This window comes from Dermacentor variabilis, chromosome 4 (assembly GCF_050947875.1).
Source record: "Dermacentor variabilis isolate Ectoservices chromosome 4, ASM5094787v1, whole genome shotgun sequence".
Taxonomy (NCBI): domain Eukaryota; kingdom Metazoa; phylum Arthropoda; class Arachnida; order Ixodida; family Ixodidae; genus Dermacentor; species Dermacentor variabilis.
Genome location: NC_134571.1, coordinates 114,541,573 through 114,566,762, shown reverse-complemented (window position 1 = coordinate 114,566,762; position 25,190 = coordinate 114,541,573). Strand labels below are relative to the sequence as shown.

Genomic DNA, 25,190 nt, shown 5'->3' with positions numbered 1-25,190 from the left:
TCATACTAAAGAGACACTAAAGCGGACAAAAAGTCGAGCTGTATTAGTAAATGACCGTTCTTCTAAAATACAAAAAGAAAATCCTTGCCAGGAGACACAGCTTCGTAAATCAGAAAATACACAAGACCAAAACAGTGCTGGCGACGCCGCCTTTCAAGTTCTCGCAGCAGCTCGCGGTTACCTCATGGGTCTTGGCGGCGTTTCCTTGGGCCTAGTCAATTGTTTATTGTCAAAGATGGACAGCGCTGCATTCTGATGGAGCCAAAAGGCTGAACTTTGGGGAAGCTTCGAGAATTTTTACTGCGCCACAACACCGCAAATAGGAGAAAACATATTGAAAAGCGTCACGTCTCACTGAGGTACCGGTACTGACATTTAGGCACAAACTTTTTTTTTTTAAGACGGAACGATGCTTTTCAGTTTCTATTCTTGTAATCAATGTCTCGAAGTGAACTTACCGAAAATATAGCTTCGAAACAATATTTTTCCTATGTAGACTGACTTAGTGTTTCTTTATTGTGTCGCAGACAAACTGCGTGGACTAACCTCGTAGTAGGTGACCGGTTCCCCACATTCCCGCCTCCACACTTTGTCGGGCAGAGCCTCGCGTCGTGCCAGCCGCCTATCCTTGCAGAGCGCGGACCTCCGGAGGGGGTTCACGTTGCACACGGTCACGTCGGGAAACGGCAGCGATGGCTTCGTGTCGTAATGCACGCTGGTGAAGACCCTGTACTGGTCGTACTCGCCGAACACCCGAACCCACTCGCGCAGCGTCAGGCCCACCAGGAGCGCGACGACTAGGAGCCAGCAGAGTCGCCGGAACACGCCACCCCTCAGACCCAGGAGAATGTCGCACCCGGATGTTCCCGCTGCGGCCACCTTCTCGCGGTACCTGCGATCGCGGTAACGCGCGCTTTCACGTGGCCATTCGATCCTGATGACGTAGTCAACGGTGAATGCCCATCGGAGTTGCCAACTAGGCGAGAACGATTGGATGGAAACTGGCTTGTCGCTTGTCCTGTGTCGTTCTCCCTCTCGTGATCATCTTAGTTGGCGCTGTTCTTTCCTAATTCAAGTATGCACCAAGTATGCAATGAATGCTGTCCTGAAACTGGAGAATGACTGCCACAAGCGTAGTGGTAGCCTTCCGATAGACTTTCGGGGATATGCTGCTGCGAACACTTGCTGAATGCGGCGCACCACGACAGGTTTGTAGCGCGCGTCTGGCGTCTAGACGCCAGACGACGCCAGACGCTGGACGCCTGAAGGATCGGCCTGCGTTCGAAACCATATTGAAGCCCTTCCGATGAGAATATCGTGCACTTGTATCGTGGCCAGCCCATAAAGACACCCCCCTCGATTACACTGTCTCCGGGATGGGATCAGTTTGCTAAAGAGAAGATGGCTGTACACCAAAAGTGGAGGGACAGAGCCAAATAAAGCGCCCTAATATTCGGGAATGCATCAACACCGTCCTATAACATGTGAATAAAACGCTCGGAATTTTCAAAAAATGCCTGAAAATGTTTGTATGCGCATTACCTTTACTGCATATATAGCACGCATTAGCGAGGCAAATAAATCGATTTGGGTAAATTGATTTCTATCCCACAGAAATTACAATGTTTTAGAGATGATTGTGATTGAGGAAATTGTAGAGGGAAATTAAAAGCGTATTAGCACAAATTGCTTGAGTATTCGCCTCTTACTCACGTTATGGATATTAAACTGGAGGTCTTATGTTGAGGATGGTCAGTAAAACAGTTTCTTTTTTTTTTTTTTGGAGCCGTAACGGTTTCCAGTACTTTTCTTTTTCTTCATAAAGGTATGAACCACACGTGTCGAAATGTTCGTCTCAAATAAACGTGCGTCAATTTGCCTTTGGAATGCATCATTTCTAATGTATACAGTGGCAGTTCAAATGCACGTCGACGCTTGGCTAATGTCTGTCAAGTCCACTATATACAATCCAGGAGGACGTCACATTCCATTTGCCAGTTTGTATTCTACGACGTAGCCGTAGAGAGAGGCTCTTAATTCCTCAGCAGATTTTCCTGGCGACTCCCACAGCGCGCCACTCCAGGTAAGAGTGATGAGAAATGAAATGAGACGCACTGTGCACGTGCACGTCGCAGGCACACAAAATTAGGCAACACAGACAACGACACGCAGTGTATATACAGATGTGCTACAAATACACAAAGCATGCTAGCAGTATTCTACTCGGGTATCAACCGGTTCAACGGCCAGCTACGTTGTGTGCTGATAACCGCGTGCTGTAATATTTATCAAGGAAACATGACCAGTGAAGTAACGTTGCAGACTAGTACACGGGTAGACTCGGAATCACAATAAGCAGTTTTCATTGTACCTGACGAAATGAGGAATTTTTTTAATGAGTTTAAGAACCTCACACACCAAACTCATTCCCCATGATCATGTATATGATAAGTGGGCAGTGTTGATATAACGAACGCAGCTGACCGTTGTCTAGAAAAGTGAGTTCAAGCAAGCAGTGACTTACATTCTCAACTTCTGCGCCGAAATACAACTCGCAGACGTGCCGTGGTTCTAGCAGAAGCTTACTCTCATCTACACCACGTATAATTTTCTCCTCTCTGTTCGAACGACATGTGTAATTTTTTTTCGTAGCATTTGGGCTTTTGTTTTTCTTCCTTATAAGTTATATATATATATATATATATATATATATATATATATATATATATATATATATATATATATATATATATACGTTCGCCACACCGCTCGCTTCGACTTCTGCCAAGGAGGTCCTTTTTGGCAGAAGTCGAAGTGAGCGGCGCAGCGAACGTATTCTCTCCCCAACATCGATACTCGTAATGCGATCCGCATTTCATTTGTTTCCAATGTCTTGGACTCTTAATAAAAAACAGCGATATCCATACGGGGCTTCATTATCGCCATACAGAAGAGATCTTTTTGATCGAATTGCAAGTTTGAGCTACGAACTAAAACCGTTCAATCAAGCGGCCATAAGATGCAACTTAAAAGGCAACGCAGCAGCGAACTTCCTATGTTTTTAACCTCGAGCTGCAGTCTGCGGTAAAGCAATGCATGCTAACGGCGCTTTTCCGCTATTTCCAGCATAGCGAAATGCTTTTCGGTTGTGCTTTGGAATTTCAAACGAAAGCTGAATTGCCAAGACTTTTTCTTGCATTACGTTGCACTTGTCATGAAAAAAAAATGTGCCCTTTAGGTTACCCTGAAGAACGTTAATGGACATTCGATCGTCGGCTGCGCCAAAGCTTTGTGTAAGCTTGTGGCTCTCCTTCTTGTTTTATGTTATAACTTCATGTACTAGTTTTTTTTCCCTATCAGATGGATTCCAGATGTCGAAGCCTGGTTAAGCAGCACATGCACTGCCTCAAAGTAAAAAAAGAGAGAGAGAAGAAAAATTCTCAACAACCATGGCAGGGTAGTGGTTTAAGTACGAATGCAGCTTCGAGCACTGTGATGTCCCTACAGGCGCACTGCCAATCGGGCGACATGCGGGTGGAAAGATGCATGCGCAGTGAGGAAGCGCCGCATTGCCTGATGTAACATCCGCACCCTTAATCTTTTTCGAATTTCTTGGGCCCCCATCCGCTCTGCATGCACACCAAAATAATCGGTCGCGACGTCCTTGATTATGAAAATGTATTTCTGACTATGTATATCTATATCTATATCTATATATATACTCTTTTACCCGTTTATTCATCTTTCTTTTCTTTTATAAAAATAGTAGTAGACATGATCAAAAATAACGTACAGCGTGAAGGACAAGGACTGCGAGAGACGACATACACAGCGCTGTCGCAGTCCTTGTCGTTCGCGTGGTACGTTATTTTTGATCATGAATTACCAACTAGCCCAAGCAACCACCCTAGTTGTAGTCCTCGCATGCTAAGTTAAAATACCACAAAACAACAGGGGCATTTTTCATATGTTTCGCAATTGTTTCTGCTATAGCCTTCTCTTATGTATACAATAACAAAATCTCCCATTGCAGTGTTTTCAACAAGGAACCTCTGCCTACATATGCTACGCCATCTGTACGTTCATAAAGTTCATGATTAATAAAGTCAAACTCACACCAGCGAAAATATTGAAAAGGGGTCATCAGAGTAACAGAGAAAACGGGCTTTTCTGTACCTTCAATGCTTCACATTGAGTATGCAACTTGGATGGCATTTGTCTTTCTTTATTTTTGAAAATTCTTACTACGGCATACCCAGCGTAACGCGAGGTATACATACAGACCGATAGCGAAGCGACAAGCGTTGGTGCGAGCTCAGATTATATAAGAATATGGGCTGCTGGTAACGGAGCATGCAATTGCGTAGCCGATGAGAAGGATATTATTTAAAGGGGGCACTGGAAGCGAGCCAGTATTCCCATTCAATCATGACAGTTTATTGCACTTCTTTCGCATGTTTTTTATACCTGGGTATCTCTGGTCATATGCGGCATGCCCCTGAGCTGTTCAGTGACACTGTTTCAGCGAAACCGATTATTAAATGTTGTTCTAGTGGGAAAAAAAGCTGATGAGCGGAGACCGGATTCCTTCGGACCTCCGCGCCTTTCTTCAATAGGGCAACAGCAAGGCCTCACCACCGGTTTCCCGTGTTTTCGGGGCGCGTGAGGTGCATGCTTGTGCATTAAATTGGGCGGACAGGCCTATGTGGCATGCGTGTTACCTTGCACACTTGCTTCTGTCTCCCTAAACTTATCGGTGCTTACATTCCGTTGATCGGGAATACTCAGTGACAATATTAAGTAACGAAAAGCAAGTAGGACAATTCTGTACCTTGAAAAATGCTTTCAACTAATGTTCAAATTGAGGAAAGTTTACCAAGTGACGCGGTCAATGTCTCTTACGTGACAACTAGGAAGTAGAAGGACAACCATGAGAGAGCGCGTGCGAAAACCGGATATTTTACACTGAAGCTCACTCAAAAGATTCCGTCACCACTCCTGTTAAGATGACATTTAGTGTAATAGGGAATGGGGTCGTAACGAGACCAGGTGTTAATAGGATGCGGTGTTGTTGCGACCCAATTTCCCCAAGCAGACTGAAATCAGCTTCTTCTTTTCCTGCCAAGGTGTCTATGTCTATCAGTGATACATATTTGTTGATTGGTATGAAAGTTCTGGAGAATGCTCTTGTGAGAAGAGCTAAGTGTAGCCACCTGTTCCTCAAAGCATAGTTCGCGATTGTTTGCGTAGTGGTATTAACGAATCAACAAGAGTCAACAAATAAGTTGTGTTTCCCTTCTACTGCGTTTAAATTGAAAGTATTAGTAAATGCATGACAGATCTTCTTATCGTAATATCCACTACAAAGCCCGCCAGGTCTAATGAAATACCACTTAATTATTGCAAGGTCTTTTAAATCACCAAATTAGGTGGGACTCTCTTTCCCACTTTCGAACATATCACATTTCGATTGGAAAGGGCTGTTTTTGTGTCACTTAACTGCTAGCACTCGTCAGATTTATCAGAAACACATGCATGGATAACGCTCTGTTGTGTCTTGATTGCCACCAGGATCATTCGTATGAGGCATCGTGGCATCGTGCGCTGAAACTAGAAAACCGATGTTTGAAAAAGATGTTGGGAAATTTTGAATCAGAATACTGTCATACGAGTAAATATTCTGTTTCAGGTATTTTTGCTGTACTAAAACAACAGTTTTTTCTATTTCAGAATTTATTAGTCCGTTCTTGGTGACCCCTACCAACCAGTGATTCTGGCGCAAGAATTGGCAAGATTGTTCAAGCCAGCGATTATGTCGTGCGGAATGGCATTGTCCACTTGAATGAACGCGGCACTTTCATTCGATATATATATATATATATATATATATATATATATATATATATATATATATATATTTATTGCTAAGAGATTTATTGGCAATGGGCGCAGGCGAATGCGTAGCATTGGCAAGCGTTCGGCCAAAGACAGCAACCACGAGCTCATACCGGAAGCGATGGTGCTGTGGCACAAGCAGGCTATTCTCTTCTGCGTTACAATCGCCCTCCGCAGAAAAAGGCGCCATCCTGGTGGCTTAAGACGAAGAGACTACTATTGGGTCGTAGTACGGCTTAATGGGAGAGACGTGGGCAAGTTCTCGGCTGCGATGGCGTAGGTCCGTCGATGGCGTGTGGGGCTCTACGACGTTATTTACGGAGGACGTTTGCTCCAGGACGCGGTTGGGACCTAGGTATTTTCCGAGTTTTGCGGAGAGCCCGGGTGTAGTAGCGGGTACCCGAAGCCATACGAGAGAGTCAGGAGAAAAAGTTGGTGCAGAACGGTCGGCAGGTTGACGGGATTGCTGCTGCCACTCGTCCTCGGTGGAAAAAGAGCGGGCAAGCTGGCGGCATTCCTCTGCATGACGAGCAGCTTCCGATAGCGGAGTACTTTCGGACGCGTCAGGTGTATATGAAAGAATGGTATCGAGCGTAGTAGAAGGTCCTCGTCCGTATTGGAGAGAGGAAGGGGAAAATCCAGTACCTGATTGGGCCGCAGTATTGTACGCATACGTCACGAAAGGGAGAACTTGGTCCCAGTTGTGATGATCCGAGGCGACGTACGTCGGCACCATATCACCAAGAGCACGGTTGAAGCGCTCGGTCCTGCCATTAGTTTGCGGATGTTACGCTGTACTGGTGCGGTGGACGATTCGGCATTCGTCGAGTAGTGCCCTCAAGGCATCGGAAAGAAAGGCGCGGCCTCTATCGCTCAAAAGTTCGCGAGGGTCACCATGACGAAGAACGAAATGTCCTAACAGAAACGACGCAACGTCGCGGGCAATGGCAATCGGCAGAGCGGCTGTTTCAGCATAGCAGGTCAAGTGATGCACTGCAACAATAATCCAGCGGTTGCCTGCTGCAGTGGAGGGTAACGGTCCGCATATGTCTATACCAACACGATCAAGGGGTCGACTAGGGCAGGGAAGGCGTTGTGACGGGTAGACTTGTCCGGAAGGTACTTTCCGGCGTTGTTCCTGAGCACAGGAGCGAATGAACTTTTGGACGTAGATGTACATACCGCGCCAATAAAATCGGATGCGTAGTCGAGCATAGGTCTTGAGGAGGCCAGCATGCGCGCACTGAAGGTCTACGTGGAAAGCGTCGCAGATAAAGTCACGGAGAAGGTGGGGTATCACGAGAAGCCACTTGCGATCGTCAGAGAGGTAATTACGACGACAAAGAAGGCCGTGTGCGAATGCAGAAGTGGGTAGCCTGGCGGCGGAGAGCGCGAGATGTTGAAGAGGTGGATGGATCAGAAAGGATGCTGATGAGAGCACTGATCCAGGAATTCTTGCGCTGCTCCGACGGCATGTTGCACAGTGCACGAGATATAAGTGTGGGCTCAAGGGCGGATAGGCAAGCGCAGTCAGCGGAGACCGGTGAGCGAGAAAGGGCGTCAGCGTCCGTGTGTTCGCGGCCGGAACGGTAGACAACGCGGATGTCGTACTCCTGTAGCTTAAGGGGCCAGCGAGCAAATCGTTCAGGTGGGTCCTTAAGGGTTGACAGCCAACAAAGGGCGTGGTGGTCAGTGACGACATAGAAAGGGTGACCATACAAATAAGGACGGAATTTCCCAAGGGCCCAAATAATGGCTAAGCTCTTTCTCTGTAACAGAGTAATTAGCCTCGGCCTCTGTTAGAGTTCGGCTCGCGTAGGCAACGACATATTCATCAAACCCCGCTTTTCGTTGCGCGAGTACGGCGCCGAGTCCGACGCCGCTGGCATCGGTGTGGACCTCTGTGGGCGCTGCAGGATCGAAGTGGCGGAGGATAGGTGGCGAGGTTAGCAGGCGGCGTAATTTCGTGAAGGCGTCATCACAGGCGGGCGACCAAACGGAAAGTTCGTTGTCACCACTTCGTTGCACTTTGTCGCAGTCACAAGCGTTCAGCCAAGGACAGCAACCACGAGCTCATACCGGTAGCGACGGTGCTGTGTCACAGGCAGGCTACTCTTCTTCGTTACAATATATATATATATATATATATATATATATATATATATATATATATATATATATATATGCTTGCAGGTTTGATAAAAGTGTGGGTTGCACTTCACTTCAAAATTTTGCCTGACCTAGGGCACAGCATTCAGGTGTGAGTGCTTGTTTCGTGTTATCGCACAAGTTCGCGCTGCGGCATCCGACGCGCTGTCTCTCGTAGTGGCGATAAATGCCGAATGCTCCTCGAAGGAACGTCGCACTGAGTTTAGCGTGGGGCAATGTTGTCTTGTCTGATAACTGTTGGATATGAATGCATGTTGTCACATGCAAGTGCGAATGATTCTGTGAAAAGGCTTCGCACATGTTGCTATACATTACGACTGTGTGCTGGCCAATAATACTTTTCATCCATTGAAACATGTTTTCTTCGTTCAGTTATATTAGTTGCATTATTCTAGATGAATAAATGCGAAGTTGGTTTTTAAGCTTCTGTGGTGTTATCATTTATTTGCATTCTATTCGGTCACCTTTCAAAGACACCTACTAGAGCAATTGCCGTTAAAAACTGCCTAATTATGTTCCCATTAAGATATACGCCACACCTATAGTTTAAATGACACGCTGGTGCTTCAGCTGAGGCGAGTCGCAATCTCGCCTCAGCCTCAAAAGAAAACTAACTGCTGGTGTAGCGGTCAAAATGTCGGACGCTAAAGAAAGTTAAACATTTGCGCCAAGAAACATAAGATCTTGACGTCACTGCCATTTCCGGTGATGATGTCATCCTTTATTTTTTTATTTTTAGCTTGCTGTTAGTTGTCTCCTCGATATGTAGAGGGCGACAGTTGCAACGAGCCGCTATTTTCTTGACATGTGAGCTTCTATGGAGGCATCGCTACCAGTTTACCTTGTATTGTGCGCAAGGCCCACCAATGGAGATGCGGGCGCTGCAATCCTTTTGACGATTGGTTGGATTGGCTTGACTATTGACGTGGCTGTCGGCACTTCTTGCTAGCGCCAGAAGTGCCGGCAGCCACGCGCGCCTAGTATTGCGTTTCAATCGCTGGGCGCTGTTCGTTGGCCGAAAACCGCCAGAATAATATCTGTTTCTTTCGCGGAATCAAGCGTCAATAAATTCTATGCCGATCTGGCTAGATCGCTGAAAATGCACCCCGTGACAGTCGTATAAGGTGTTCGCGGATAAAATAGTATTTTCACAGGTGGAAAGGGGTCACTCGAGCCCCTTTCCCCCTGTTGGTCTCTTCTTTTCCTGTCCCGTTAGGTCATGCGGCACCTTTTTAGCCCAACAACGGCGGCACAAGGTCTGCCTAAACAGCTTCGCTGTGAGATACGCTTAAAGTTTCTGTGATGCTGGGCAGAATCGAACCCGCCTCACAAGGGTTCCTCAAGAAGAGCAACGCTACGCTTTAGCAGGCTGCGCCACAAACGCACTCAGTATGTGCTCTCTTCAACGAACGTCGTTAACGCTAACATTTTAGCGATTTTCACCGTGAATTCACTGCGTACGCGCCGCTCTTCAATGAACCTCTCGGCAACTTGTGTCACGGAGTTTGTGCCGCTGGGTGTGCAACAACCTAGGGAACAATTCCCGGCGTTGGTACGCACCGGCGCACCACGCTTCTCGCCACGGAGGCCACGCGCGGATATCTCGGCGCCACCACTAGATGGCGCAGCGTGTCTGGAGAGAAGCGCGAGAGAGGAGTCCGACTGCCGCATGACGCGTTTCTGACGCACCGTGCATTTCGGAGGCAACGCAGTCGTCATAAGGCGGTTTCTGCCGAATTCTTTTAAGCGAAACTTTCTAGGCAAACCTTCCCACACATTGCTAACGGTGGCTGCTCCTGCTGCCGCCGCCGCCTTGCCGAATAGGCTACGCACCATACAGCACACATAAAACGAATCGGCTTATGTATACTGTTCTCTTATGTAATACTATATAGTTTAGTCTGTGCTACCCCTACATGTGCTGGTGGTCGACCTTATTCTCTGCAAAATTAGACATTGAAACAACAAACGGTGCCTAAATAGCTTTATCACAAAAGATATGTAAGCCTCCAAGTGCATAATTTGTTTTTGTGCCGTAGCATTCTTAGGGTATCCCACCCACTCTTAGGGGCTAGCTATGTTTGAATGCTTGTATACAACCTGTTTCCTTCTTACCTCTATCGCATCGTTCTGCTGTGCTCACGGAACAAGGTTCGAAACCAACCATCCGACCAACATGGGTGGCTGAGTATGTGAGAATGTGTACATGTTTGGCTCTCTTTCACGCCGACACGAGGTGTTGAAGATGCCGGACTGCGTATAGGTACTACTGTTCATTGAAACTCTTCGACGCTGACTTGCAGCACTGGGTAAGTGGCACTCGGTCTGTGCTTATCTTCAATGAACCTTTTTGATGCCGCCAACTTGATTCACTGGTACGTGCCAGTAGGTGTGTGCCGCTCTTCAATGAAAGCCATCGACAACAACTTGGATGTCTAGGCATGTGCCATTGGGAATGTGCCGCTCTAAAATGACGAAAAAGATAGCATAAATTTATCTAATGCTGGTTGAAATCGAGCCCCCCTGAGAAGGATTTTTCAAGGACAACCTCCCGACGCTTTAGCAAGCTGTGCCACAAATGCACTGGGTTATGTGCCGCTCTTCAATTAACATCTTGGAAAGATAGAGAACAATTCTCAGTGTTAGCAGGCACGGGCGCTCCCCGTTTTTTTCATCTCCGAGGCTTCGCGCGGACTTCTCTGCGGCGCCTCTAGATGGCGCAATTTGTGCAGAAAGAAGCGCGTGGGAGGATTGGGGTCGCCGCATGACGCATCGACGCACCGTGCATTTTTGGAGGCCAAGAGCGGGCTTCGCAACGGCTGCACTGGACGGCGTCCGGTGGTCTTAGGAAAGCGCGAACGAGGAGTCCCGCTGCAGTACACGCCTCATACACAACTCTTTTCGACGGCAGCAATGCGTTGTGCCGCTATATTGAATCAATGCTAAATGCATTGCCGTCGACAGTCATCTGGAGCTGGCTTCTGCAATTTTTTATTGTGTTAGCATTCTTATGGTCTTCCAAGCATATTCGGAGACTATGTATCTATGTATGTATCTATCTATCTATGTTTGTATCTATGTAAGTTTGTTTGTATCTAACCACTTTGCCGCCTACCTGAGTGACTGGGGAGGTACGCAATGTCATGTAAAAGCAGCATTTCAGTATTAATATCGGGCAGAGCAAAAAAAACGATGAATGAAGTCGAAGGTTGCGCTTTTCTTCCCTCTTGTTATAATTGCGCTATCGATATTGAACATTTGCCAACTAACACTGTTCTCTAGTATTGTGCCTCCTGAAATGTCTTCCGTAAGTCTGATCTACACATGATGGTTCGGCGGCTCCCACTTATGAAACTGAGCACTTGCAGAGCTGTACCGAGAAGCCTGGTGCGAAGACCCGCAAATGCAGCTTTACACTGCGGCTGTGGAATCACAGCGGAAGAGTGTTAGTGGACGCCGAGCATATATTGCAGAAGCGGATCTGAACGTCAGCATGCTATACCACCAGCGCCAGTGGCGCAAAACAGTGAACGACGTTTTGATAGGCACGCTGGCGCATGCTATACCACCAGCGCCAGTGGCAAAAAGCACTGATCGAGATTTTTATAGGCACGCTGGCTAACATGAGCACAGAAGCGGTCCATGGAAATGCTATCCATAACTGGCACACTTCCTTGGCAGATAAGGAAACGCCTGAACCTAACCTAACCTGGCTGTACAACCAGGTCTGTCCCACCGCTAACAATGGGTAAAATTGAACTGTTCCTGGGAACAACTGACGTTTTCTTTTATTGGCAACTTTTATGCCAAGTAAAGAAGACGATAGATGCCGCAGACGACACGAAAACCGCAAGAAATTACCTTCCACAGCTATGGCTGCCAAACTTTCGCGATAGACATGTCGGTGTGCACCAGGTGGTCACAATAAATGCACAATTTATTGTGCATTCATTGTGACTTCATTGCAGCAGTAGTTGCAGCAGTAGTTATTGTGACCCCCACTGCAGCAGTAGTTTGAGGTGGCTGTGTTATACAATAATCTCTTATTACCTTATGTGTAAGGTAAGCCGTAGAGCAGAACTCCAACATTTTGCCTAATGTAGGTTATAATGTAGCTTCATCATATCTCTGCGTTCTTCTTATTTTTTTAATATGCCCCCATCAGCACCATTTCGCCGTGACATTGCGTGGAGCTCTACGAATGGGGCCTCACGTGGACCGTTATTTTTTGTTTGCAAGGAACGCATCACTGTTATCGCCCCCTCCCGCCTGCCTTCCCACTACGCTCAGCGTCCACAAGGCTTTGAAGTTTCAGTAAATTCTTAAACATAGTGTGTTCAACTTATCGGTAAAATTCTTTCAGCCATAACATTTAGCCCAGTGAGACTTCGCGGCCTGCAGTGTAGTTGTTTTAGAAGCACGGCGACATAACGAGTGTTTCCTAAGCTCTTTTCCGTGCATGCACCTGTGAGCGCCAACACATGTGCCCCAGTATATTTAGGTTCGCTCCCAGGTGCAAAGGAGAGCAGACATGCTGCCGTGGTTACTAAGCCCTTACATGTGCGAATGCAGAATGCATGACGAACACATTTAGGCTGCCATTTTGCCGCTCTTCTGTAGCTTCATTAATTGCCGCGGATATAGAGAAGCGGGAGACCTCCTGTAGCTGGCTTGCAGGACCGAATACTTACAGTAACGCGTATCATATCAGAACCATTGGTCAAGTGTAACCTGCGGAACCTACACTACAGGTGAGGGCAATATTAGACCTTCTTGCGCTGCAGCATTATCTTGTTATCAGAAATATTAGCGAAGATATATTTCGCCCTATTTAAGAGTATTCTATATGCCGCATGTTAGTACAGTGTAAGGGCTGAAGTGGCGTTAAGAAAACTTGTTTTCGTGTGTATATAAGCTGTATATGTGTGTCTGCGCACAAAGTGCATACAGTGCCGCAGACAACATATTGTTATAAGCCATGTTATCACTGTATTTTGACATACGCCTTCAGGATTTTATTTGGTCGTTGCCAACGCGGCGTCAAAAGCGATGTATACACAGCAGGAAACGTCTACAGGTACAGCCAACCTAGTGTACAATATCGCTTCAGACAATATATATATATATATATATATATATATATATATATATATATATATATATATATGTGTGTGTGTTTAGAAGAATAGCCGTAGGCTAGATTTCACCACTTATATAGCAATACTTTTTAATATTAATAATGCGTAATTTGAAGACGTGGAGTCGTTCCTCACCGGCGGCAAATTGTTTTTTCGTCCACTTTCAATGCCATTAATTTATCATTTTGTTATTTCACTTAATAAGCACAAGTAATTTCCCCTATGTTGCCCTTAGTGTCTTTGTTTGTTGGCTTCTTATAATATGATTAATAATGTACGGGGGTGCGCCCCTCTGTCAAGCCAGTCATAGGCGTTTTGGCTGCACCCCTAACATCCCTGATGTTGAAATAAAGGTATTTGTATTTGCATTTGTATTTGTAAAAATCGGGCCCCTCGGTTAGCCCCGCATCTTCTCGTTGAACTATTATAAAGCACTTGTGATTTCGGGTCACATGATTTTTGCTCCATTATGGGGGAACCCGGTGATTAGTAAGTAGGGTCAAAGTAAAGGAGGTGTCAAGGTGGGAAGAAGAGACGGGGTAACGAAAAGAAACAGCTCACAGCGATAAAAAATACAATAGATAAAAAAAATCGCCGCCCAAGCACTCTGTACAGACATGGTTAAACAGCGAAGCTGCAACGTGCGGCCCCCCCCTGTTTATCACTGGGTTGACCCCGACGGTTCATTAAACCACGGCTTGGTAAGGTGCCAGATTCTCGGTGCCCAGTTGCTACTTGCGCTGGGAAGCGCGAGCGTGTTCTTGTGCCCGGGCTGCAGCATCGGCACGGCGTAGACGAGCTCGTTCCCGGTTCTGCTCGCGGAGTTGCTGATATAAAGCTGCGTGCTCCTAAGAAGTACGTATGACGCGTGGCCGACCCATTTCAGAACCTGAGAGAAACTTCTGCGCGCGCGCTCGGCTGCGACGGAGGAAACAAAGAAAGAAGAAAGCAGAAGACAGGGAGGTTAACCAGAATAACGTCCGGGTGGCTACCCTACACCGGGGGAATGGCAAAGGAGAAAACAAAGATGATAGGGAGAGAGAGGAGGGAAGGAAAGAAGGAAATTAGCGGTGAGTTCGCTGACGCGTGTGGTTTCATAGTAATTGCACTAATAGTCACAGACGTTCACACAAGCCCGTCGTCCTCGAGAACAACAAAGGTTCCTTCACCGCTTTATGGGCCGACGAGCGATCCAGCAGCACCTGCACGGAAAGCAGCCGATTGTTCAGTTTGTGGAGAATGTTAACAAGTTCTTGTTTTTCTGGGGTATATCGTGGACAGTGGCTGCGACGGAGAGCAACAACGTCACTACTGGCGCAGAAAATCGTGTGCCTCTCTTTTCTTTCTTTCGCGCATGCGCATGGAGTTGCGCCGGAAGCCTTTTCGGCGTACAGGCGACAGACGGACGGAAGGGCGAAACGGCCAGATCATATACAGCTTCGCTGTAAAATAGGAAACTATCTATAGAGTCACTTACACAATGTACTCAGCTAAAACGCTAGCAGATGGTTTTGCGGCTTTTGTCTTCGCAAAATGTGACAAGGAGTTGAAAACATTCATTTTCATTAAATTTTGATGCGTTCACAATGCCACACAATTCATCTTCGTAAATTTAGTCTCGTAATGCACTAATGAACTCGTAGTTCGCCAACAATGGACAATATTTTTTGTCATGAATGCCCTTTTACGCTTCCTAACATTCTTGCTCGCCATTGCGTCATTTGAAGTTGTTCTAACTCACATTACAAAACCTGGCACTCTGTGTTTACTGTATTAACTTCTATCATCTGAAACAAGAATGACGCAGTTATTTTTTTTATGCCTTATACACTAAATAGAATACATTGAATGGTGCATTAGAAATTTATAAAGTTCGGCGAATTTTTTACGTGCATGTATAACCGTATCATATGTCAAAGGAACTCTTCTTGCATACCTCTTACTGTTAGCATTCTTCAAAATGATTATCATCATTTTCTTGTTGTTCTCCGTTATTGTTTTTAGACCTCCTGACAATCCTACCCCTCAATTTATCTCAGAAACAGAACCCCTTTATCTGGCTACTGCCGCAACTTTACTGCTTAGCTCGAAGTCAGGTGTAGAAACTGCTTCCAGAAGTTGTGGCACCGAGATTCTACTTTTGTTGCTGTTTATCATTTTTTAGGAATTGTCAACTGCCCCGGAAACCTACTGAGCCCGTATTGACGGAGAAAATTCGCTAGCCTTGAGAACTGCTGATGCCTGTCGCTTGCTGTTACTCGTGCCTAGTGCGCTATAGGTCGAATAATGAATGGTGTATCACGCTGCAAAGTAACTTCAGTCTTTCGTCAGTGGCTTGAAACGACCTTCACGATACAAACTCCTACATGAATTCAATGGTTGGTTGTGCAGCTGGTGCGCATATAATCGGTATTAGTAGGTCTTCCTTACAAATGTACAGGGTGCTGTTTTTTTAGCTGCACCAAATTTTTTAAAGACTGCCTATGGCAGTTGGCAAATTTCTAGCCCTTGATCTAAATTATTCGATGAGGCGGCCATTACTTCTATGAGAAAACAAAATCTTCAATTGTTTAATTAAGGTAATTACGCTAACAATTTTTAATTGATCACTTTGCGTCACATATTTCAATCTACGAATTATATCCACTGAGTTCCAAAGGCGTATCCACTTGGAACGAATTCTCTGGACCGCACCAGTTCCGAGATATCAATTTTCAGTGTCCGTCAACATGCATTGGTGTTCCAGTTACTTTTGCGCTTCATAAAACAGTGGTTTCGTGAAAAAGTAATTCGAACGCCAATGCACTTTTTCGGACACTTTAAAAAATAATATCCTCGGAACTGCTGCAGTCCAGAGATCTTGTTCAAAGTCGGTACGCCATGCGAACTCAGAGGCTATAATTCATAGATTGAAATACGTAGCGTAAAGTAATCGATTAAAAATTAATTAGCGTAATGACGCTGATTATTCAGTTGAACATTTTGATTTCTCATAGAAGTAATGGCCACCTCATCGAGTAATTTAGATCAAGGGTTATAATGACGCTATCTACCATAGGCCATGTTTAAAAATTTTGGTGCAGCTTGTTGTGTTCTCATTTCATTCTCGTCCACAAATGACTTCCTTTGCTAATGTAACCGAATGCAGTTATGTTAACTAAAAGGTCGTGACAGATGTTCGGATTTACGAGGCACAGCTGCCAGTTTCTGCGGCCTAAGAACGTCAGGAATTTGCTCTACTCCTTAAGTGTGGCAGAGCCATTGCTGTTCCGAGCGCTTCTTCTGCTGTATTTGTACGGTAAAGAAATTTATTTGTTTCCTGTTTCATGGTATGCACTACTATAACTTGCGGATTAATTTTGCAATAGTGAATCGTAACCAGCGCAAGAACACGCGACACAAAAAGAGACCGAATGCAAAAAAGGATGGTGTACATATTTTATATCCTGTTGTGTCGTGTCTTCAATTTTTTTACTGAACATAAAGCTTACGATTCAATTACAAAAGAAAAGACTGCGTTAGAACCCATCTGACAATGAGTGTAGACGGCAATGTGTTAGCATTGACTCGATATAACGACACGCCTATCACCACCGTCGAAACGAGTTGTGTACGTATGAGGCGTGTGCTGCAGCGGGACTCCTCCTTCGCGCCCCCCTAAGAACAGTCGACGCCATCTAGCGCCGCCGCTGCGAAGCCTGCGCGTGGCCTCCAACTTACGTTGTGCACCGGCGCGTGCAAACGCTGAGGAACTCGTCATGCCACGACCGGTCTCCTCTCTCGCGCTTCTCCTTGGACAGGCTGCACCACTTAGGACAGGCTGCCTAGAAGTTCGCGCATGGCCTCCGAGATGAGAAGCGTGGCGCGCCGGTGTTTGCGAACGCTCAGAATTGTTCCCTCGCATGCCGCACACCTACTGGCAGATACTCAGTGGCGCATAGCTAGTATACCCAAGTTGGCATCAAAGAAGTTCACTGAACAGGGGCGCATACCTACTGGACATTACCCAGCGATCCAAGTTGTCATCAAAGAGGTTCATTAAAAAGCAACTCAGGCCGAGTCGCAGACGCCCGGGGCTCTAAGTTGTAGTCAAATAGTGTTTTTTTTTTCGAAACACGGCACCTACCCAGTCCCGTACATTACAGCGACCCACGTCGACGTTCATTGAAACGCCTTTGTTGAAGACGTTCCTTGCAGAACGCCCCGTACGTACACATTGCCACATAATCCGTGAGCCAAGTTTTGCTCAGTGGTTGGTTTGGAAACTTGTTACCTTAGCACAGCAGCCCGATGCGCTACCCATTCGTCGTAGGACCACCCAGTGATCCATGTAGGCGGGAAAACGGATAGATAGATAGATAGATAGATAGATAGATAGATAGATAGATAGATAGATAGATAGATAGATAGATAGATAGATAGATAGATAGATAGATAGATAGATAGATAGATAGATAGATAGATAGATAGATAGATAGATAGATAGATAGATAGATAGATAGATAGATAGATAGATAGATAGATAGATAGATAGATAGATAGATAGATAGATAGATAGATAGATAGATAGATAGATAGATAGATAGATAGATAGATAGATCCAGGAAAGTGTGTGAAGTACTTTAAGATTGCGAACGCATCGAAAACTGCCTGAACCAGTAGCCCAAATTTAGTAGTGAGTCCGTAGAAAACCAATCATCCACGCAAGCAGGCTTTCTCGTACAGACATATAGGATAGGGTACAGCAAAGTTTCGCTACAATTTCGCTCTGTGTGCTTTCACTAAAAGCAACTAGTAAAAGCGCGGTGTAATCACTCACATTGAAAGCTCGTCACTTAACAATCTGTAATACGCTCATCTGGCAATTCACAACACCATAAACCTCGTGTACGATCCTCGTGAAGGCACCTCTCTAAACACAAACACGCATTTTCCTGTGCAGTTGACACGCGTCTCGTGCGAGTATCATCAAGACATCCCCATGGCCGATACCAAGGAGGTAAGCTTGGAGCCAATCGCCGATAAACATAACTACCTTCGTCACTTCGAAGGCATCCTGATCGGAGACTTGTTCGACGAGTCACGGCTGCGATCAGCCTTTCGCTATGAGCCCAGGGACGACGATGTCTTCGTAGTGGGCTTCCCGAAGACAGGCACCACATGGCTCCACTTCGTACTGCAGCGCATCGTGAATCACGCAAGTCAAACGCCGGCACAAAGCGCCGCGGCATGTGCAGCAAACGTTTCCTTCCTGGAATTCGCTGGCGGTGAGAAGATTGAATCGCTGCCGAGGCCACGGGCGATCATCAAGACCCACTTGCCATTCGAGAAAGTGCGCTACTCGGAGCAAGTCAGGTATGTAAACAGCTCGCTTAATGTCGATGGAATGCTTTCGTTCTCAGCTCGCAACAGTGACGCTTGTGGTAAGAGATTACACACAATCATAATCAGGAAAGCTGCGCAGGCCCACAATAAACAGAGAACGCGCACGAAGGTCTCCCAAGTGGGCGAGAAAATCGTGTAAGTGCGGAACTAACATAAAGAAAATAGAAACAATACAAAGGAAGGCCATTCGATTTATCCATAACAAATTTAGACGTGAAGACTCTCCCTCTAACCTTCTAGCAATTTCTGGGCTCCTTACGCTCGAAGCACGAGCGAAACAGGCACGTTTGAAATTTCTTTATCAACTTCTGCATAATTATTTCAAAATTGACATTTCAAATTACATTTCTTATTCACAAACACGACCTACCAGGCACAAACACACAAACGCCTTAGTAGAATATAAATGTAATAATAATGTGTTTAAATATTCCTTTTTTCCGGTTGCCATCCGTGAGTGGAATATGTTATCGCCTCTCACCACTAACACAGAGTCACTGTCTCAGTTTGAATTAAAAATTGAAAAAATTGTTTAGCAGGTTAAAATTGCTAGTGCTATTATTGATCGTGCAAACCATCCTGTACTTGTGCCCTGTGTATGTAGTCGGGTATCCAGCGTACCATACCTCTATTGCTATTTCTTATTTTTTGAAAATTCGCATGTACTTGTGTTTGGTGTATACATTTTGTAGTGAAAATTGTTTGTTTTAAGTTGCAAAACTGACGTTATACATGTATTGATACTTAGCATTATCAGTGTTCTTTGTTTATGTACATATATATATATATATATATATATATATATATATATATATATATATATATATATATATAGTGCCCTCCTTCTATGGTCTCAGTAGAGACTGGCAGTATTGTAAATAAATAAATAAAATAAATGTTGCATTAGCCAGAATTTCAGCGCTTACTGCACCGTCACCGTGCAGTGGCGATTTCACGCACCTCTTCGCAATCTGAGTGCCGATGCAGCGCATTGTGGTTAACCGAGTCGCCACGCCGCTATTTTTGCTGTTTCGCCACAGCAGAACAGGCATGACTCAAAGTAACTAAATCCGGCTGAAGAATTAGAGCGAGTACGACGCCATCTGCTGGTGTCTACTTCTACAGCACGCATCCGGTCGACTTGGCAGGTCACGGACTTGCAGCTGTGCCCGGATTCGCGTAGTTAAATACGATCTGCAACATAATATTGCGGCGGATAAAAAGCCTAGATTCGATCGTGCTGATATGGAGCCGCCTCCATGCAAAATTGTGCGCTTGAGATAGGAGTCGACGCACGCCACGAAAATCGCACAAAATTCGGCATTTTTGGTAACGACACGAACACAAAAAAGTAGCAGTTTCGCCCGAAAGGCGAATCACTGATCGCGATAGCAAATTATTGGACCGTTATACTATGTAAGGACAGTAGTTTTATCGGCCGTGTAAACTTATAAACATTCGCTTACTAAACGCCTTAACAAGCATGGTGTCAGCGCGCGCAGGCAAACACGAACACGTCTGACTCGATTAGCGCTCACAATCGCTGTCATAATGCTGGCGTGAGGAAGAGCGGCAGCAGCAGTGAGCTAACTGCGCTTTGTTATGCCTCTGGCTTCAACGAGAACTATGCGGCGAGAACAGAGCGCACCCGAAGCCATCAGCGCTCGATGCGTCTAGATTCTGTAACCACGGCAGATCACTTTCAAGATAGAGCCAGCGCAGCCTAGAGGAACTCGGTACATACATCCCATAAAAGTGTAAATGGCTCGACGATGTAATCTAAGGCGTTACAATAAAGCTACAAAGAATGACAATAAAACATTGTGAACAAATTTTGTCCACAAAGCACGTGACGGAAGTAAAACCTCGATCTGAAATGCCTAGCAAGGCATTTTTATTGTAGACAAGTTTACGGAACTCTTGTATACATTTTATGCTGAAAACTGCAAGAGCTATGCACGCTAGCAAAGTACGTGACAGTTTCACTGGAAGGCGAAGCATTGGCACAGATAACGAGGCGTAGCCTTCTCCCCGCACGCTGTTCTAACAGTACGTGGAGGTGGCTTGGCTCGACGCAGCTCACAAAACTAATGCTGGAACAGATGCCCTGACAGATACCTGGCATGTCACTACGCTGTAGCGTGGTGAATATGGCCCACGGTGTTACTGGCGTCGCACCTATGTGGCGCACGAGACGAGACCGACGGAAAACCGGCAAACCTTTTGGCATTTGGTGGCGCTAGATTTAGCCTAAAGTTTGCTGTTCTTCCCGCTCAGACCAGTGCATATTCACCACGGTGTGGTAAGCACACTTCCGACTAGGAACGCTCATGTGTACGTGCACAACGCTAATGGCAGCTGCAGAAGCAGATATCAGCACTATGTCCTAGCTACGGCAGAGCCGACGAAGCGGAACGCGAGGGGGGATTCATTTTGTTGCATAGCGTGGAACAAAATAAAACACTGGCTAGCCTGGCCTGATACCTGGCGTGAGGGTGACTTGGCGTTGACGTATTTCCAGCTAAATTCAACTCTCCATGCCCAGGCGGTGCATGCACGTCGATGCCGCCACCATAGGATGTAGGTGGCGTGATCATCCTTTCGGTGTCCTGATTGCTATCGCAATAGAATGTATCTTGTAAATGAAACAGTTCTTAGTGCAAGATCATGCTTAAAATTGATAATACTCTAAGCTGGGTTGTAAAAAAATGAATCGCAGAAATGCACTGCCATACCAACCCACCTGAGCCTACGACGAAACAATTCTCACGCATAAATTTAAGCTTCGTCGAGAACAAGAGCTTTCTATGCGTACTGCGGTAAGCATACAGCAATCGTCAATGCCGCGCAATAAATAAAAAAGCGGCAAAATGACGCAGTTCGAATAAAATAATCATGTAGAGAGGGATGAAATAGCGATATCGCAAAAGGCGATAACAGCCAAAGAGCATCAGGAGGGTTTTGTAGTATATGTATATTTTTTCGTTCACCAAACGAAAACTTGTTTTAATGCGATGCATTCTTAACGAACTCCAGGCGTTTCGAGTCTATCTATCTATCTATCTATCTATCTATCTATCTATCTATCTATCTATCTATCTATCTATCTATCTATCTATCTATCTATCTATCTATCTGTCTATCTATCTATCTATCTATCTATCTATCTATCTATCTATCTATCTATCTATCTATCTAGCCTCAAACGTCGTAATGGCGCCATGCTTGCTTCTTCAACTGCATATATATCAGAATAATTATCAGATATATTATCAGAATAAACATGAGGCGGCATGATATGCATGGACATATAACATGAATGACATGCCATATTTGTTATGGCATGAGACTTCATAAGGGGAGGAAAAAGTTTACATTACCTTTCGGAGCTTTTAACACCATGGATATGTCAAAGGATGCATTGCTCGGGATTATTTTAGGTCATTTCAGTCACACTGCGTACCAGACACGTCATATTTACGGGGCATGCTCTCAGTCTGTTCTAATCTCATTTTCACAGGTACATCTACGTGCTGCGGAACCCATATGACACCTGTGTGTCGTATTACCACCAGGTGCGACGGGGAGTTCCAGGTTGTAGTGACATCAGCTTCGATGCCTTCTTCGAGCAGTTCATAGCTGGATGGGCTCACCCCAACGATTACTTCGATCACCTAGCATCCTGGTTCGCACAGAGGTCAAGGCCTAATTTTCTGTGCATCACGTATGAGCAGATGAAGCGGGATCCTCATTCCGGCATACTGAAGATCGCGGCCTTTCTTGGAAATGAATTCGAGAGGGAAATCGGTAACACCGTAGCACTGGACACAATTGTACAGGTATGCCCTAAGTTTGTCTATTGAACGCAAATGTTCAGGAGAAGGCCAGTAAACTCATCAATGTCTCGGCTGCGTCTGAAGGCGGAGGTTGTGAATAGTCATATAGAGCTGCAATATCCCGTACACGCTCCTCCTCAGGAGTCACAACTCCACCGCGCCGTAGAAGAGGAGTGCCTTAGCAACTAATTGACCGCCGACTCCAAGTCCTAATATTTGTCACCCTTGTTAGGTATGGAAAGGCCGGTGAAAAAAACTAGTAATTGAGTTGAAGTAGCTTATTGAAAAAGCGACAAATAGGTGTCGACCTAAATTCGGACAGATACGGTAACTAAGATGGAGGAGGCTAATGACAAACAACAAGAACTCATATGAGGACACTTTGCCCTCTCGTATCGGCTTCACTCTGTACCCATGTCCAGAGGCTGACCAATTTGATACGCATTATGGTACAAATACGTAAGAAAACGACTAGCAAACACGTGCCCGACTGATTCACAGTGATTCTTGTTAGCTCAAACATACTTCAAAATAATTAGAAAGTATTTTCTCTCTTTGGTCACTACACAAATCCGTAAGGGTAAGACAGCAACTTTACTATCCTCTAATTTGGAGAGACAGACCAAGAGAGAGAGAGAAACAGGCGGAGTAAGTGAAAGGAGGCTAAACAAACTAATTTCAGTTGGCTGCCGTACAACAGCTATGAATAGTTCACTGCGGTATCAATTCCAGGTCATGTTCATTCTACTCACACCTAGAAAGAATATAGAATCAGCAGAAAGATTACAAGAGGAGCTCCCTGTACTCAATTTCATTTTAAGAAAGACAAGAAGCGCAGTGGAAATGCATTTCTTCGGGCACGTAATGATTTCTCGCTGTACTGTGAGGGAACTGAGTAAATAGCAGTGTCTCTTTTTTTTTTTTCTCACGTAAGTAGCGCGATTTGAATACTTCGAGATTCCTGCTTAAGAACAACTTTAATTATTATTTACTTTGCAGGATCACAACATATGAACCAACACGTAGAATGCTGCCGCGTTAACCTAATTCTCAGGGCCGAATCGGCACGAAACGCTGATGATGACGGTATAGAATTTAGTGCTGTCACGATAATCGTCATCATCATCTTCAGGTGCAAAAGTGTCACAGAGCCTGAAGATAAGAAGAAACAACACTGCCTGCGCTTAGTTTTCAGCCTGGCTGTTAACCTTAATTGTCGAAGGCAACGCTGCATATCGAATCACTGTCGAGCTTTAAGAATATTTTTCTCGCCCCTTATTGTGTTTCTGAAAGTTAGCTCTTACGTTACTTTTGGTCCGGCATAAACAACCTCCAGGAGCTTGTTCATGCCAAAGATATGGCTGTTCTAATCGGTTATATGAATTTTGTGTACATGGTCGTTACAATAATTGGTTGAATATTTATTAGCCTCGTTCTATTCACGTATGAGTTTAGCAGTAATATTTTTTACAACTTCCGTTATTTATTTCCCCCTTTTTAGGACGTATCTCCTGAAGCCATGAAAAATGCCTTCGCAGAAGCCTCTTTGGGAAGACAGCAGGACGATTCGATCAAACGCAGACCGTCGAGAGGAGCTTCAAGTGACCAAAATTTGTCTGACGAGCCCAGCAAGCAGAGAATGAAAGGCACCAACCTTGTAAGAAAAGCGATGGTCGGCGACTGGGAGAACCATTTCTCAGCCTCACAGATTGAACGCATGAAATCAAAAATGGCAGCGAAGACCGCCGGCTTTCGAGCCGATCTGGAGGCCTTGTGGAAGGAGGCCAATCTGCCTTAGATAGCCGATTTAACAAGTGCGACAATAAGGAATTCAAAGAATTGGCCAAGTAGCCGTTTTCGGAATAAATCTGTGCCATTTTGACTGAATTTACAAGTTATTTTCTAGGGTTTATGGCGCCCGTCTAGACAAATGGGGAGTGAATCGGGTGATGTAAAACTGGGTAGGGTTACAAAGATGAAATACACATACGTGACAACACATTATGTAATATCTGGGACTTTTAGTGGCACTACCATTGCGCTAGCTATGGCGGTCACAATATTGTGCTGCGTTGCTGCAGAGAACGCCACGTTTAACTCTTCTGTGTTCCTACAGTTCCCAACATCACCTTCATCACCACTGCCAATAGCTCAGGGTGTCCTATAGCAGCTTTCTCGGCATAATCGGCACGAGAAGCACACAAAGCAGGTCCAGACAAATCGAGATCGATCACCAATATTCGATGTGTAGGCTTGAAACAGCGTAAAAAAACTGGCGCGTGAAATTGAGGAGAGGGCAAGCAGAGCGCGTGTTCTGACTCTCCTCTCCTCATTTTTTGCGTCACCGTTTTGCTATCTTTCAAGCATATAAATGGAGATGAACCCACTAGACCACACTAAAATGTTGTTGCAGCCGTATGGCGCTGCTGGCTGAAGCATGCAGTTCCCATAACTAACTACGAAAGGAAGAAGGCAGCGGTAATCCCCTACATCCGTAGTGTAACTGACAAGGTAAGAAGACATTGTTCAAAGTACCTGTGGGAAAAGATTTTGTCGGCCCCTGATAAGCTTGGCAAACTCTACAAATTACTAATAAACAGCAAGTATCAGTAAACAGCGCCACAAAAAGGCCTGTACTAAGTGTCTCAACTGCGTCGACCAGTGCAATTTATACCATACTTGTATCGGGTGACCAGTTTTGCGTATACTGCAGACAGGCCCCGGCCTATGATAAGCTGCGCCAGCACGCATGTAACGACAAATAAAT

At 45.3% G+C, this 25,190-nt stretch overlaps 1 protein-coding gene across 2 annotated transcripts; it reads left to right on the top strand.

The window, feature by feature from the left end:
• The first annotated feature begins 12,632 nt into the window (after positions 1-12,632).
• LOC142577887 (sulfotransferase 2A8-like) lies at positions 12,633-24,305 on the top strand. Of its 2 annotated transcripts, none has more exons than XM_075687317.1 (4): positions 12,633-12,815; positions 18,145-18,557; positions 22,108-22,426; positions 23,925-24,305. In XM_075687317.1, the coding sequence occupies exons 2-4, from the start codon at positions 18,184-18,186 to the stop codon at positions 24,219-24,221; spliced, it is 990 nt and encodes a 329-aa protein (XP_075543432.1). In that variant the 5' UTR covers positions 12,633-12,815; positions 18,145-18,183; the 3' UTR covers positions 24,222-24,305. The 2 variants fall into 2 exon arrangements, with proteins under 2 accessions (XP_075543432.1, XP_075543433.1); XM_075687318.1 differs by lacking the exon at positions 12,633-12,815 and adding an exon at positions 13,960-14,057.
• The last annotated feature ends 885 nt before the right edge of the window (positions 24,306-25,190 follow it).